The 16,740-nt window shown below is 45.1% G+C and overlaps 1 protein-coding gene across 12 annotated transcripts in view; it reads right to left on the minus strand.

The window, feature by feature from the left end:
• The window catches only part of NUP98 (nucleoporin 98 and 96 precursor), a 70,475-nt gene that overhangs the window by 43,597 nt on the left and 10,138 nt on the right, over positions 1-16,740 (minus strand). For 11 of the 12 annotated variants that reach the window (XM_078766174.1, XM_078766176.1, XM_078766173.1 and 8 more), the window contains one exon: positions 7,390-7,464. The exons of the other annotated variant lie outside the window; for it this stretch is intronic. In XM_078766174.1, the coding sequence (XP_078622300.1) occupies positions 7,390-7,464 (75 nt within the window). The remainder of the gene's footprint in view (positions 1-7,389; positions 7,465-16,740) is intronic. 12 annotated transcript variants of the gene reach the window in all.

Here is a 16,740-nt window from a genome sequence, read left to right on the forward strand (position 1 = left end):
AAATTGATTAAACTAGGAATTTCAAGAATGAAGTTGGAGATTGAAAGAGGTGGATTTGGGGTGTATTAACGGAGGAAGAAAAGATCAAGGTTTTGGATGGGGGAAGATGTGTCACTGGTGGTGAACAGCTGTTTTCAAGACCTGGAGGGAGAAGTGGGATTGAAGAGTGTGGGAGTTTGTTCGAGAGGCGGGAAAAAAGAGGAATAAAAGAATGAAGGTGAGCAGAGAGTTGATTTTGGCAGTTTCCCAAGAAGAGGGTTGCTGGCAGTTCTTGTGCATCCTGCAGGAATATTTGGGGGACACAGCACAGACAGAGCTGAGGGAGTTAGGCCAGAGAGGAGTCGTTAGAAGGCAGAAAGACCACCAACCTGCCTGCAGTGAGAGAGAGAAAGGCCCTCAGAATCAGCTTCATCGCGGGAGATTCCAACGATTCTAAAAGCTTTGGTTTCTAGTGTGAATCCGAGCTCGGTGTGAGGCAGGAGCACCAGCCCAGAGGGGAGAGCAGTATTCCATTGGGCTGCGGATGAAAGCTTTGTATGTGGTGAGGAGCTCAGGTGTGCCAAGGAAGGACTTCGCACGACGGAGGATGCTCAGTCGGCAATTGGCTTTGTAGGCCAGCTTGGAAATGTGGTTTTCCTAGGACAACTTTGAACCAAATTGAAGCCGCAATATACACAAAGCGTCAAAGGGAACACACCACTATGGTTATTCTGCATCATGATAAAATGTGCCCACACAAGGCCACAGCTACAGTGCAGTGCATTAAAGGTGTGGGGTCCTCGGCATTACTGAAGCTCCGTCCGTACAATCCTGACATCAAACTGTCAGATTTTTATTTGTTTTGCATGATTGAAGTTCTGAGGTCGGAACTTCAGTGATGGCGGAGAGGTCAAGTGGCAGTGAAGGAATGGATCAAAAACCAACCCACATCATTTTATTACAAGGGCATACATCACCTTGTGAACTGGAGGCAGTGTCACAATGCAAAGGGACCGAACCACATAGACAGGGACATTAACAATAATAAACAAGCATTCTGAGTATTGCGCTGCAATACATGTCCCCTACTGGCAGTCTGTCGTCCGGAAAACTGTTGGGGAAATTCCCAAGGGTTATTTACCCACAGGTTCTGAATCGTTCCCAATCGCTAATTACCTCAGGATGGGCTCACCTGTGATTCGCACTCGGGACTTCGATTTATACACCTTGCAGACAGGTCAGCAGAAGCACGACAAAATAAGTTGTCGATAAAGAACCTTTCGAGTCGCTAAATATCAGTAATTCATTATATTTTCCGGTTCACGATCAATGATCGATGTGTGTGTGTATATATATATATATATATATATATATATATATATGTTGCTTGGCTTGGCTCCGCCCCTCACGAAAGCACGCGCTGTGTCGCGCTTTTGACGTTCACAGATGAGGCTGAGGGCGTGCAGTGCGGCTTGAGGAGAACTCTCGAATAAACAAGAGATATCCATTTTAAAAATATTTTCGTTTAACGATACCTGCAAAACCACGTGCCCTAATCGCAAATTCCAAAAGGACATTTTAGTAGACCGACATGCTGAACAGATCTGTGAAGTTTCCCCTCGATTGGATCAAAAATGACTGAGGAGCTCGGTTTTAAAGGTTCATGCTGAAAAACGTCATAACTCTGAAACCATGTGACGCATGACGTCATGCTCGCTGACTATTTTGTTCGTCATGGGTATGCGATTCTGCCTGCAAAGTTTGGCCTCGATCTGTTCAGCCGTTGCAGAGAAAAAGGGTTTTTCATGTTTTCACGAAAAACAATATGGCGGCCGAACCACGTGACCTGTGACATCATAATTACCATTAAAATATTCTACAGACCGAGTCCCCCCCTACGGTGAAAATTTGATCTCAATCGGTCCTATTATTGCAGAGAAAATGGTTTTTAAAGGAAATTAAAACTTAAAATGGCACTGAGTTAAGGATCATCAGAATTATCAGAATTCCCAAAGTTCAAAGTGCCATAACTGTCAAAAATGATCGAAACGTCGCGAATTTCGAACTTGATCTGTAACTTATCATGAGGAAACCATGTACCAAGTTTGAAATCATTATTCACTGACTGTGCAAAAAAATGTGTGAGTCTCGATGGTGAATGCTCTCATGTGGCAAAGAAACTTTTCGAATGTCCCAGTCGCAATTCACCACAACCATCATCATCATCTTCGACACTACCACTACCAGTCCCCCCCCCGGCACCGATTCCCATACCAGGAGCCGGAGCAGCGGCCCTTCATCTCGATGATAGTGTGGCATTACTATCAGTGACATTTGAATCACCATTTGAGCAAATACCGAAGGATGTGTGTGGTTTTCATGCCACCAGCGATTTACGGACAAGAAACGTCTGCAAGCCAGTGAGAAGAGGTGTAGTACAGCACTTGTACAATCACAATGTCTCCAGCAAAAAAACTGCGTTGCCATTCAAAAATAGCAACACAATCCTCAACCACACGAGTGCTTCTTAAAGTCTGTTTATTATGTGGTAAGGACAGCTATTTGAAACGACATCATGGTGGTAAAACACAAGATCTTCTGGTGCTAGCTCAAACATTGACTGCTGGTAGGTACCTTATACCATCTACGATTTTCTATCCTATGATAGGGCCTGCTTCAGAAGGCGTACTAACATGTTTGAACTCTGCCTAAAATATGAGCATATGGTACAGTATGCGTCTCTTAATAGAATCACTTTTGGCCAGGGTAGTTTGATTCGATTAAGTGGCTGATTATCTTATCCTAGATTATATTAAGTGGTGCATACTGTATATGAAAAACCGGATGTCAGTGCTGTATTAGTGACTAATAATTGTTCCCTTATTTACAACAGGTCGTCTGATAGAGGCAGCATCACTGAAGGCAAAATATGGCACGAAGTCAGAACAGAAAATTTCAGAGACCATACTTCACCATACCCACGGGACTGATTGTGTGGCAGCGGAGATACGGTATCACCGAAATTGTTTCCTGCAGTTCACTCGTTTCCTCTCCAAGGCTAAGAAAAGCTCAGTCATCGAAGGAGGAGTAAGTAACTAACCTATTTCATCAATCAATCCTAAACATGGAGTTGTGTTTAACTTGTGTATAACTTTAAAAGTAAAATTTAGGTTGGTTATACAGTATATTCCAATTGTGCAATTCATATACTGATTCATAGTACATCTTAGTCATCCCAGTGGTGGATCCAGGGGGCTAAGAGGGGCCCCCCTAAAAATCTGGTGATAAGACGATTTTAAAATATATATACTTTTTTGGAAAAAAAAACTTTTTTTTTCAAACTTTTGAAAATAAATTGGCCTATTTTCGAGGAGTTTTTGTGAATATAAGCTCATGTCCTTATGTGAGGGTTAAAGGAGGGGGGTGAGGGTTAAAAAAAATTTGGCCCTCCCCCGTAAAAAATTCCTGGATCCGCCTATGCATCCTCTGTGAAGTTAACAATAATTTTGAGACACTGAACTGCAAAATTTCTTTATATTTCCTGCTTTAAATGTGAATTATTAGGTTATTTCTCCACTTATAAAGTAACTACCATGGCCATCCGTCTATCCGTCCATCCGGACGTCTGTAAACTTTTCACTTAAACATCTTCTCGGAAACTACCCGACAGATTTTGAACAGATTTGATATCACGCATTAGGTCAGCAAGGACTCGTAAGGTTGTGCTCTACATCTGGATCCGTCCCCTATAAAGGGGTAAAAAGTGGGTATTGCCCTTAATATTAGTCATTATTTCAAAAATCTTCTCGTCAGAAACTGCTTGGCAGATCTAGACCAAATTAACCATGAAGCATCTGGACAATCCCATAATCTTAAGTTGTGCTCCCCATGACCGTACCTCTACTGCAAATGGGGGCAATGGGGCCTCCCCCTAATTCCTCATTATCATTAAAACGGTTTCTTCTCGGTAACTATCCAACGGATTCAGACCAATTTTGGTAGTAGCAAGAGGACAACGAGTTCTTATGGGGTTGTGCTCCCCATCTGGATCCGCCCCTCATGACGGCGGTGAAAGGGGGTTTTAATTAATTTAAAAAATCTTTTTGCCAGAAACTGCCAGGTACATCCACACCAACTCGCCATGAAACATCTGGACAACGCCATAACCTCAAATTATATTTCCCCGTAACCGTGCTTTTACTGCAAATGGGGGCAATGAGGCCTCCCCCAACTTGCTCGTCACCACTTACTTCGACTGAAAGTATTCCTCATTTAAATCTCCCAATATTCATCGAAATGGTTCAGATTTTCATATAGAATGATAGGATCACATAGATTCTACAGGTTACATTTTTTAATTCTATCGATTTCGGTTAATTGTGTGAGATATTTAGTTAATCAAGGGCCCAACGAGAAATAAACGTCAGTCCCCCACGGGGCTATTTATCATTGTAGTCTCAAAAATTAAATAATTTTCTTGTCCCTTTCAGTGTTCCATTCGGAGAGGCTTTTGAGGAATTCTGCCGGGAGATCATCGAAAGACGCATCATCACTGAGCAGGAAGTCTTCAGACTCACGAAGTTGTCTCACATGTTGGTCAAGATGGTCAAAAGGTTCCACAAAGTGGATGTGTCATGGAGGTAATTACTTTTCACAAGCTCGACTTATTTTCTTGGTTAGACTCATATTTATCAGTTGCTTATTGATGAACTCTGCAGTAGTCGGCTCTATCGTCCGGGCAGTAAGCAGGCTCAAAAGCCAACGTGTCGGGAGATGAGCGCCCGCGGCAACGCGCTTCACGAGCATGCCCCCAACTTCCTTCATTGATGAAAATGAAATGATAACATTTGACAATGCCTCCTGTGCATCCTTTTACCAGGAATGATCGACTGAAGAACATACTAGCAAAGAGGTATCCACAACTCCATTTCTACCGCCCACCGCAGCAGAATCTGTCATTGCTGGTTTTTGCCGATACATTGACAACTGGTGCGGTCGCGAGCCAACTCGGAGGTTCTTCCACAGACACCAGCAGCATCGAAACTGAAGACGATGACTTTGTCTCCTGAGTCAGCAGGTAGGAGTTCCACTCCATCCCATGAGGAAGAGGCCCGAATGGCCTACTTGACTGCTTTGTCTATCAGGGCTCAAATGGCTGGCCAAGACGAAGGACCACCATCATGGCCGTTAAAAGCATCTGATTTGACTGTTGACGAGATGAGGCGGTGTGCCTCCCCTGTTATTGAAGCTCATCTCCTGGATTGTTGGTGCTGACTGTGAACCGGACCTGGTAGAATATTCCGCCGTCGATGTCACGTCAGTTGAACTGAAACTTTTTTCAGTGCGCCAAGACATTAAACTCCTACACTCGAGAGGGAAGAAAAACTCTCAAATCACTGGCTGGGGATTGTGTGGATGACTCGCGCACCTGCTCCTAAATCAGTACTGGAAGCGGTGGCATGTTCCTGTAAGAAAACTAAATGTACGTCTGGTCGCTGTTCATGCCTAAATTCGGGCCTTTCATGCACAGACATGTGTTTGTGCCAAGAGTGTGACAACGGTACCAATACGTCGACGGAAAATGCATTCGAAAATGGGTCCGGGAGTGATGACAGCGACAGAGAAAACGACCATTAGCATTTCAATATTTGAGCTGTTGAAATCTGATGCCCAATGCCCATATATGGTTGTGATTTACGGTGTTTTTAAGGTTTCTCCGTTGTTCACTCTATATTGTTTTTTACCTGTATTGTTTGAGAAACGTTTTTGTAAGTACGGTACAGTACTAATAAACACGCTGTGAATACCTCTGACTGTCAGCACGGCCTACTGTTTTCCCTAATTCACCTCAAGGATCTTGAGCAATGCTCACTCCATGACCATCCATCTCATTCCGCGGTTGTTCACTTCGTGGGCGAGTTACCAACCTCAAGAGTGTTCAGGAGGATCAATTTATCTTCAGTGAACCGCCCAAGCCCAACGTACAGTCGATCCGCTTATCGCATATCAACCCTTTTGCCAATCAAAATTAAGCAGTGTACACAGAATGGTTTTAGCATATTATACAATTATATGAGGGATTTACACGAGGGGGGGGACCAATGACCGGACGTTTTTTTTTAAATCTTCATTTACCCGAGAGGGGGTCATCCCCGGGAAAATTTTGAAAGCTAGATTGCCTGAGATGCGATCTGTGGCCATATTGCGCCCGTTGCTGAAGTTGCAGCTAAGCCTGAATAGTTTCTTGTTATTTTTGAAAAATTTCATGGCCCTGAGGGGGGATGGCCCCATGGACACCCCCGGGAAAATTTTGAAAGTTAGATTGCCTGAGATTGCTGAGGGGGGGGGGGCATGGCACCATGCCCCCCTTCGCTACGCCACTGGGGTTGAAAATTCAACACCGGATGATCAGAAGGGCCTTTTCACATCCCCCGACTGCTGGCGGCACGTTTATGGTCCTCATATAATCGTATAAATGCCGCAGTAAAGATGTTTTCTTTTTAAAGGTATTTTGTCGAAAGGGATAAACTACTATATCTTTAAGGGCCTCCATACCCTTAATGGGCAAGAGTTGGACGGTGAACTTTTTCTCCGATGTTTGGTGTACCAACAGTTAGCATCAGGTGAAATTTCACCTAGCACCCATTCCGCGGAACGAAATTTCATTTCTAGGCCCTCACCAAGGTTTTGCTACCGGCCTAATAGTCCCTTCCGGTGTACACCGGTAGGGGACTAATAACAAAAGATCTGCCCCACCGGTGAAGCCTATTTGGTGGGTGATTCACTCTTCTTATCAACTTACGCTTGTATGTTGTTGCTGTTGTGTGTTCGAGGACAACAACAACAACAACAACAACATGCATTTTAAAGGCCATTTTCCCTGCTAGAGCGGGGGTTAGCCTTGCGGTCCCCATGACAATCTTCTCCATTTTGCCCTATTTTCTGCATCTCTCCTTGTTAACCCCCTTGCCCGCATTTCTTCTTCCACCATCTTTAGCCAAGTCTTTCTCAGTCTTCCCCATCCTCTGCTTCCTTCTACATTCATTTCCATCGCTCTTCTCAACCAGTCACTTTCATCCTTCCTCAACACATGACCAAACCATCTCAACCTGTTCCTCTTCACAGCATCAATCACAGGCTCTATTCCCATCATCTTTCGCAATTCATAATTTGTCTTCCTCTCTCTCAACGATACTCCGCACATCCGTCGAACCATTCGCATTTCCACCCTTTCCAACCTTCGTTGCTGCTCTACGTTCATTACATGTTCGAGGACAGATACTCGCAAATACAACTCCCAAGAAGATTTTAGGTTGTGCAATTCCAGAAATTGAAATTGCACACTCCAGTGCAATTTCAGTACACTCATCTCAAACACGAGAAAGGTTACAATAACCAGGAAGAACTTACCAAGCCCGGCGCCGAGGCCAGTAGCAGTCTTGTTCCCAAATAAGCCACCACTACTGAGTGTGTTCAATCCATAACCTAAAGACAACAAACCACAGTCTTTAAAAATGGTTCTGAATAATTTACGGGAAAGCTTGGAACCACCAACTAATGCAGCATGACATTAGCATCATTAGCATGCGTCGTATTAGCATCTGCAATGTCCGTCAGTTCACTCATTCTGAATTCACTCAACCTTCTTGTGAGATGATCGGCAAAAGTTTTTGCCCCAAGATTTTCACGAACTGGCTGGTCGTGCCTGACATTCAAATTAAAGCTACTAGCAACGGTACCCACCCTACGGGCGGGGCTTCAATTGGGAGGCCCAAATGAAAAGGCTAAATATCAGAAATTGAAGGCTTTTTTTTTCTTCTTTCTTTTAAACGATTAAGATAAACATCCGTTAAATCTCGATCAGTGCAGCCGTTTGTGCGGCACCCGGGAAAATAACGTCATGCGGGAGCAAGTATCAGCAGGATGTGGCAGTGTGGGAGTCCACGTTTCTGATCCTCCTTCATGCCGAAGTAGGCCACCACTTCTCCAACCATCCCGCTCTTCATATCCGCCATGACAGATTTAAGCTCGATACCGAAGACGCATGCAGTTAGTTCTCCCGATGTCGTATGTACTCCCGATACGTGTTTCCTTCATTGTAAAAACTTCCAAATCAACAGTTAAAAGAATTTTGAGCCGATAGCTGTTACGGCCGAGGCAAGATCGATGGAGACGGCGATCTGTTAGCGTATTCACCGCCCAAATAGCTATGTGGAATTCACATGTGGAGATTAAACTAATCGTGTTCACAATCGCTATGTCGTATGTACTCCCGATACGTGTTTCCTTCAGTTGAAATGGGTTAGAATTCTCTCAAGCAGGGATTCAACCCGTGTCCTTATAAAAGGCCTTTGTCCGAGGTCACCGTGCAGTGATCGGTGCAGCCGTTTGTGCGGCACCCGGGAAAACAACGGACAGACATTTGGTGAATTATAGTAAGATGTCCGTCTGTCTGTCTGTCTGTCCGTTCGTTCGAAGGTACCACAAAAACGGCTGAACCAATCGCAACGATATTTTGGGTAGGTAATCCTGGGATCTCCTGGAGTAAAATAGGCTATATTGTTTTTTTTCCAATTTCAGCTTTGGCCTCCAGCATTTTCAGGTTTGGACTCTTGCATAACGTTATTTTCCCGGGTGCCACACAAACGGCTGCACCGATCGTATTCGGTGACCTCGGACAAAGACCTTTTGTAAGGACATGGGTTGAATCCCTGCTTGAGAGAATGCCAACCCCCTCCCCACCATCACGGTCATCTCTCCAACTCACAATCCCACGAGATATGCGGAAAGGACGACCCAAAACCAATTATCTTCTTTTTGATTAGTATATAAACATAATTAAAAGTAAATAATGACCTCTGCCAAAGTTCAAACGACGTGAGTTTAATCTCTACATGAGAGAATTCCACATAGCTATTTGGGCGGTGTATAAGCTAACAGATCGCTGTCTCCATCGATCTTGCCAAGGCCTTAACACCCATCGGCTCAAAATCCTTTTAACTGTTGACTTGGTAGTTTTTACAATGAAGGAAACACGTATGGGGAGTACATACGACATAGCGATTGTGAATGTGACAGCTCTGAGGCGTCTTTAGCATCGCATCAAATTATTCATTACATTCATTTAATGATCACTAGCAACGGTACCCGCCCTGCGGGCGGGGCTTCAATTGGGAAGCCAAAATGAAAAGGCAAAATATCAGTAATTGAAGGCAGAAATTTTTTTTTTTTTTTCCCAAGGATTCATATACACATCCGTCAAATCATATTACACGTAAATCATAAAAATCAAAACAGTATCTTAAGAATTTCAATAAAAGCCGCATCACTGTTCGTATCGGTAAATAGCCTCTCCAATATTGTACCCGTTTGTGACGTTTGTCACATTGTCTCCAGTACCCGTTTGTGACGATGTTTTCATTGTGACGAAAATATTCGAATTATTATTCGAATTCGAATTTATTTATTCGTATTTATTCGAATTGCACGAATATGTGAATTGTGATTGTGTTTTTTTCATTGTGATGTTTGTGCGGCGACGGGCGGTGTGTACAAAGGGCAGGGACTTAATCAACGCGAGCCGATGACTCGCACTTACTGGGAATTTCTCGTTCTTGGGACACTGTCTCAAGCCCCAGTCCCCATCACGGATGGGGCTCAGCGGTTTACCCGAGCCTGACGGCGAAGGGCAAGTTACACACTGGCCCGTCCAGTGTATCGCGCGTGCGGCCCCGGATATCGAAGGGCATTACACGTTCATTAAACATTAAACGTTCATTAAAGGATTACGAAACGAAAAACATTACGAAATTACGGATTGCACGAATATGTGAATTGTGATTGTGTTTCATTGTGATGTTTGTGCGGCGACGGGTGGTGTGTACAAAGGGCAGGGACTTCATCAACGCGAGCTGATGACTCGCGCTTACTGGGAATTCTTCGTTCGTGGGACACTGTCTCAAGCCCCAGTCCCCATCATGGATGGGGCTCAGCGGTTTACCCGAGCATGACGGCGAAGGGCAAGGTACACGCTGGCCCGTCCAGTGCAGCGCGCGTGCGGCCCCGGACATCAAAGGGCATTAAACGTTCATTAAAGGATTACGAAACAAAAAACATTACGAAATTACGTTCACACCGTCACGTCAAACACTACCGTGAACACATACATCGTCAGAACATCGCCACAATAAGAACATCGTCACAATGAACGTTATGCGAACGCGAATGTTATGTCGGATGTCCAAACCTGAGAATGCTGGAGACCAAAGCTGAAATTGGGAAAACTAAATAGCCTATTTTACTCCCAGGGGTCCCAGGATTACCCACCCAAAATATCTTTGCGATCGGTTCAGCAGTTTTTACGGTACCTTCGAACAGACGGACATTTGGTGAATTATAGTAAGATTAGAACAGGAATTTGCAATTTAGCCATGGTGCCAGCGATAGCTGGCCAGCTCTTTGTAAAAGATAACATGGGATCTTCAACGTCTAAAAACGAAAGCTAACAGATAGGAAGCCCAGTTTAACGGCCATCCGAGGAACGGTGCATGCACCAATACCTTGCCCTGCTTGCAAAACATGAGGGAGATGGTTTATAGCTGGATCAGGATTCAAACCTAGGCTACACTGCTGAAAGGTAGGCACACATACCTTCAAGCTATCCTGTCAGCCAATTGGTGCAATTTGAATCCCACATTTGAATCCCACTGAGAATCTGTGGAAAGACTTGAAGATTGCTGTTCACAGACACTCCCCATCCAATTTGACAGAGCTTGAGCAAACCTCCAAGGAAGATGGGAGAAACTCCCCTAATCCAGATGGGCAAAACTGATGCAGACATACCCAAGAAGACTCGACGGTGTAATCGCTGCCAAAGGCACTTTGAATACTAGTGTAAATTCGATATGTCTGTATTTTGTTTTCAAAGAATTTGTAAAAAAATTCTAAAAACATGCTTTCACTTTGTCATTATGGTGTATTTTGTGTGGAACAGACAAAAACAAATTAAATTAAATTCATTATAAATTCAGGCAGTAGCAAAAACATGCGAAAAGGTCAAGGCATTTTAACAACAGGCATTTTAAGGCCAATTTCCTTCCTAAAGCGGGGGGGGGGGGGGGGGGGGGGGGGGGATTAGCCTTGCGGGCACCATGACAAGCTTCTCCATTTTGCCCTATTTTCTGCATCTCCCCTTGTTAACCCCCTTGCCCACATTTCTTCTTCCACCACCTTTAGCCAAGTCTTTCTTGGTCTTCCCCGTCCTCTACTTCCTTCTACATTCATTTCCATCACTCTTTTCAACCAGTCACTTTCATCCTTCCTCAACACATGACCAAACCATCTCAACCTGTTTCTCTTCACAGCATCCATCACAGACTCTATTCCCATCATCTTTTGCAATTCATCATTTGTCTTCCTCTCTCTCAACGATACTCACACATCCACCGAACCATTCGCATTTCCACCCTTTCCAGCCTTCGTTGCTGCTCTACGTTCATTACCCATGTCTCGCTCCCATAAATAATAACACTTCTCACACATGCAGCATACACCTTTCCCTTCAGCTTCAACACTCCCCTCCTAATCAGCACGCCACTCAGTTCCCGAAACTTCTTCCATGCACAATGGCACATATCACTCGAGGAACCGTTGCAGAGTCTGATCCACCTTCTCCATTCAGCATGTCTCCTAGACATGCACTGTAGCTGCTTGGCAAAGGAACACACCCCAGGTTTCGTCCCTTTCAGTTTAGTGTTAAACAGCAGGAGGAACTGTTTCAAAAGGTAATAATACGTGTTTGTGGTTTCGTTGAATATATTTTGGTGTGCCACAAGAAACACCACGATAAGCTATTTTTACACGTTAACATGGCAATTGTTCAAGAAGGAAAACCCCCTTGGGGAGAGGAGATATTATTAGTATCAATTTTGTTCTGTAATAACATTAATATTATGCCATTATCAGTAGTTTTGTGATTCCCCTATGCAGAGTAAACGATGGGCTTGCTCTCCATCTGCTTGTCAGTCACTGTCAATTGCACCAAATTGCACCTGTGGTTTTCTGCACTTTTTTTCCACCCCATGCCCTTTGACATATTCAACTGAAACTTGGTACATGGCGTTATTATGACAAATTACTGAACAAATTTCAGTGTTGGGAGTTATTCCCTTTTGAACTTCAGAAATATTACGTATGAAACCATAGGTCAGTTTTCCAGCCTTTCCCCTTACATTTTAACATATAGAAATGAAAATTGGTCGGAACAGGTATTGTAAAGCAATTAACCCTCGCTATTTTTATTACAAGCAGCCTCTGGAAAATGCCATGAAAAGCGATCTTAACATGAATATACACCTAGACACATATTTTGCCCAAGGCAGCAGACTCCCTTGGGGACAGGTGGGGAAATGAAGTCGCTACAACCTCCTTTGTGTGACCCTTAATCCTCCTGTTAAGTTTGGTCGAGATTAGACAAGTAACGACAGAATGTATCACGGTCAGACAGACACCAAAGTGCGTATTTTAATGTAGAGTAAAAATGGGTTAAGTAGAAAATGAAAACAAATTGCAAATTAGAATGGCACTCAGTAGAGCGCAGACCACTGAACAGTTCACATTTTGTATCCCACAGATAGGCCGGATCTGGATCCAGACCTGAACCAAAATCTAATTGGCTTGTTATTGTCACCTCCCCACCTCATCCACCAAGTTCTCATAATCAGTTTGGAAATATCGTGCCACATATCGTTTTTGGTCCTGACCGGGCCGACGGTGGTGTGGTGCTGACCGGGCCGACATGGTGTGGTGCTCACCGGGCCGCCGTGGCGTGGTGCTGACGGGGCCCCCGCAGCAGTGATGCCCACCCCCCCCCCCCACCCCCTCAGAATTCCCATGTTTCAAACGTTTCCCAGTGTGTACCCTGGATTAGAATAGGTACACCGTATCCCTGCGTGTCGTAAGAGACGACTAAGAGGGTTGGCGTCAGGAAGGGCATCCGGCCAAGAAAACATTGCCTCAAAAAGAGAACCATGACAATTACATATGGGCAGGGTACAGCCCAGTGGAGATCGGTTTCTGAGGTTTGGGACATGGAATGTAGGGACAATGACAGGGAGATCAGGAGAAGTGGTGGAAGTATTGGTCAGAAGAAGAGTGGACATATGTTGTGTGCAAGAGACGAGATGGAAGGGAAGTGGTGTGAGAATGGTGAAGGGTAGGCAGGGACAGAAATACAAGTTTGTGTGGCAAGGGTGCCTGGAGGGCGTGATTGGTGTTGGTGTCCTGTTTTCTGAGGAGTTTGTAGACAGTGTGGTGAGTGTGACTAGAGTGAGTGATAGGTTGATGATGGTGAAAATGATGATTGGAAAGCTCTTGGTGAACGTCATCTCGGGATATGCTCCGCAGGTTGGTCGGAGCGATGAAGAGAAGGACAAGTTCTGGTGTGCGATAGAGAAGCTGATGGAAAACGTGAAAGATTAGGAAGTTGTTGTGGTAGGAGGAGACCTAAATGGACATGTGGGAAGGAGTATGGATGGTTTTGAGGGAGTTCATGGGGGTTACGGATATGGTGTGAGAAATGGAGAAGGTGAAAGGATTTTGGAGTTTGCTGATGGAGCCGATTTGTTGATTTGTAATACTCAGTTCCAGAAAGAGGATAATAAGCTTGTTACGTACACGTCAGGTGGGTCGACCACAACCATCGACTACCTGATGGTGCGTAGGTGACATAGGGGGCACCTCCGGGACACAAAGGTGATCCTGGGGGAGGAGGCTGCTTCACAGCACCACTTGGTTGCCTGCGACATAAGGGTGAAAGGTGCGAGGAGAGCTCGGCGGGTGAAGTACCAACCGAGAATGAAGGTGTGGAGGTTGAAAGAGGTGACAGTAAGGGAGGCATTAAAAGAGAGGCTGAGTAGGGTAGAGGATGATGTGGTTGAGCTTGAAAGTGGTTGGATGTCAATGAAAGCTAGTCTGTTGGGAGCCGTTGGTGAGGTATGTGGATGGACAAAAGGACCACCAAGGCACTCGGAAACATGGTGGTGGGATGATGAAGTTGGAAAGAGGATGGACGAGAAGAAGAAGAAGTTCAAGGAGTGGCAGAAGACGAAGGGTACGGGAGCAGAAACAGCAGAGCATGAAAGTTATAAGGCAGCCAAGAAGGCTGCAAAGAAAGAGGTAGCAAAGGCGCAGGAGGCATGAAGGAAAATGTTCGGAGAACGCTTTGATTCGGAAGAGGGTCAGAGAGCAGTATTCAGGATTGCAAAGCAGATAGCGAAAGAGAGGTGTGGTGTGATGGGGGTGAGTTGCTTGAAGGATGAAGTGGGACAAATCGTTGTGGACCCACATGGAATTAAAGGAAGATGGAAAAGATATATGGAAATACTGTTGAATACAGAGAATGAATGGGATTGGCAACATAGAGAGTAACCCAGTTTTAGGACCGGCAGAGAAGATAACTGAGAAGGAACTTGAGGAAACGATAAAAGCAATGAAGAGTAGAAAAGCGGGAGGGCCGACGGGAGTTGTGGGAGATATGTTGAAGGCAGCAGGAAGTTGGGGTGTGAAGAGGATGACAGAGATCTGTAATCTGGTGGTGAAAGAAGGCCGCATTCCAGTGGATTGGGAACTGCGTACCCTCGTCCCTCTATACAAGGGGAAAGGTGACCCTCTGGAGTGTGGCTCGTGCCGAGTGATAAAGTTATTGGAGCATGGAATGAAGGTATTGGAAAGGGTGTTGGAGAGGAGGATAAGGAAGAAAGTGAAGATCGACGAAATGCAGTTTGGATTTATGCCAGGAAGAGGAACGAAAGACGCGCTTTTTATTGTGAGGCAGTTGCAGGAGAAGTACATGGAGAAGAGGAAGAAGTTGTTTCTTGGGTTTGTTGATCTGGAGAAAGCATTCGATAGGATTCCACGCAAAGTATTGACATGGGCATTGAGGAAGTTAGGAGTGGAGGAATGGTTGATCAGAGTAGTGATGGCAATGTACAAAAGAGCGCGCACAGTTGTAAGGACGAAGGACGGGAACAGTGGTGAGTTTGAGGTGAAGGTGGGAGTGCATCAGGGGTCGGTACCAAGTCCACTACTATTTGTAGCTGTGATGGAGGTGCTGGCTCAGAACGTAAAGGAGGGTCTACCGTGGGAGTTGTTGTATGCAGATGATCTGGTGTTGATTGCGGAAAGTATGGATGGACTGAAGGAAAAGATGAACAAGTTGAAGGAATGTATGGAGACAAAAGGTCTGAAGGTGAATATCGGAAAGACGAAGGTGATGGCAAGTGGTAAAGCATGTGGTGAGGTGGAAAGAACTGGGAAGTGGCCATGTGCTGTGTGCAGGAAGGGTGTCGGAGTGAACTCCATTCAATGTACAATGTGCGCTGAGTGGGTTCATCAAAAATGTAGTGGTCTGAGAGGGTCATTAACCAGTGTGGCAGCTACATTCAAATGTAAGGTGTGCACAGAGGGAGCTGCAGATGGAGGAAATGTTGAGTTGGATCTTGGAGACGGCGTGAAGCTGGAAGGTGTGAAAACATTTTGCTACCTCGGAGACATGCTGAATGCAGAAGATGGATCAGACTCGGCAACGGTTTCTGGAGTGAGATGTGCATGGAAGAAGTTTCGGGAACTGAGTGGCATGCTGATGAGGAGGGGAGTGTCGTTGAAGCTGAAGGGAAAGGTGTATGCTGCATGTGCGAGAAGTGTTATGATTTATGGGAGCGAGACATGGGTAATGAACGTAGAGCAGCACCGAAGGTTGGAAAGGGTGGAAATGCGAATGGTTCGATGGATGTGCTGAGTATCGTTGAGAGAGGGGAAGACAAATGATGAATTGCAAAATATGATGGGAATAGAGCCTGTGATTGATGCTGTGAAGAGGAACAGGTTGAGATGGTTTGGTCATGTGTTGAGGAAGGATGAAAGTGACTGGTTGAGAAGAGTGATGGAAATGAATGTAGAAGGAAGTAGAGGACGGGGAAGACCGAGAAAGACTTGGCTAAAGATGGTGGAAGAAGAAATGCGGGCAAGGGGGTTAACAAGGAGAGATGCAGAAAATAGGGCAAGATCCCTGGTGTTGGCTTAGCGGTTAGGGTGCTGGCTTGGGATCCTAGGATCCTGGGTTCGAATCCCGGTCGATCGTTGAATTAATGACAGGGGGGTTGACTCAGCCTGTCATCCTTCCGAGGTCGGCAAATTGAGTACCAGCTTGCTGGGATGAATGATCACGGTGTGTACACCGTATCCCTGCACATCGTCAGAGCATGACCAAGGGTTGGCGTCAGGAAGGGCATCCGGCCATAAAAACATTGCCTCAAACAGGGAACCATGATTGTCATGGGGCCCGCAAGGCTAACCCCCGCTCTAGCGGGGAAAATGGCCTTAAAACAATCATTCATTTTTCATTTATGGAGAAGATTGTCATGGGGACCGAAAGGCTAACCCCCGCTCTAGCAGGGAAAATGGCCTTTAAATTGCATGTTGTTGTTGTTGTTGTATATCGTTTTTGGTCACATCTCAATGGTGAAGAATCGCTTTAAAAGATTTTTTTTAAATGCTCGGATCCGGATCCTCACCAAAATCTAATCAATTTGTCCTCGTCACAAACCCAATTTGTCCACCAAGTTTCATCCAAATCCATCCACTTGTGATATGTTCACAGACAGATAGACAGGGGTGAAGACATGACCTCCACCCACCTTTGCTGGTGGAGGTAATAGAGAAAATGGCCGGTAAATGCTGCACTGAATAGCAATTACAAAAAGC

This window comes from Myxine glutinosa, chromosome 12 (genome assembly GCF_964187855.1).
Source record: "Myxine glutinosa chromosome 12, kmMyxGlut1.1, whole genome shotgun sequence".
NCBI lineage: Eukaryota > Metazoa > Chordata > Myxini > Myxiniformes > Myxinidae > Myxine > Myxine glutinosa.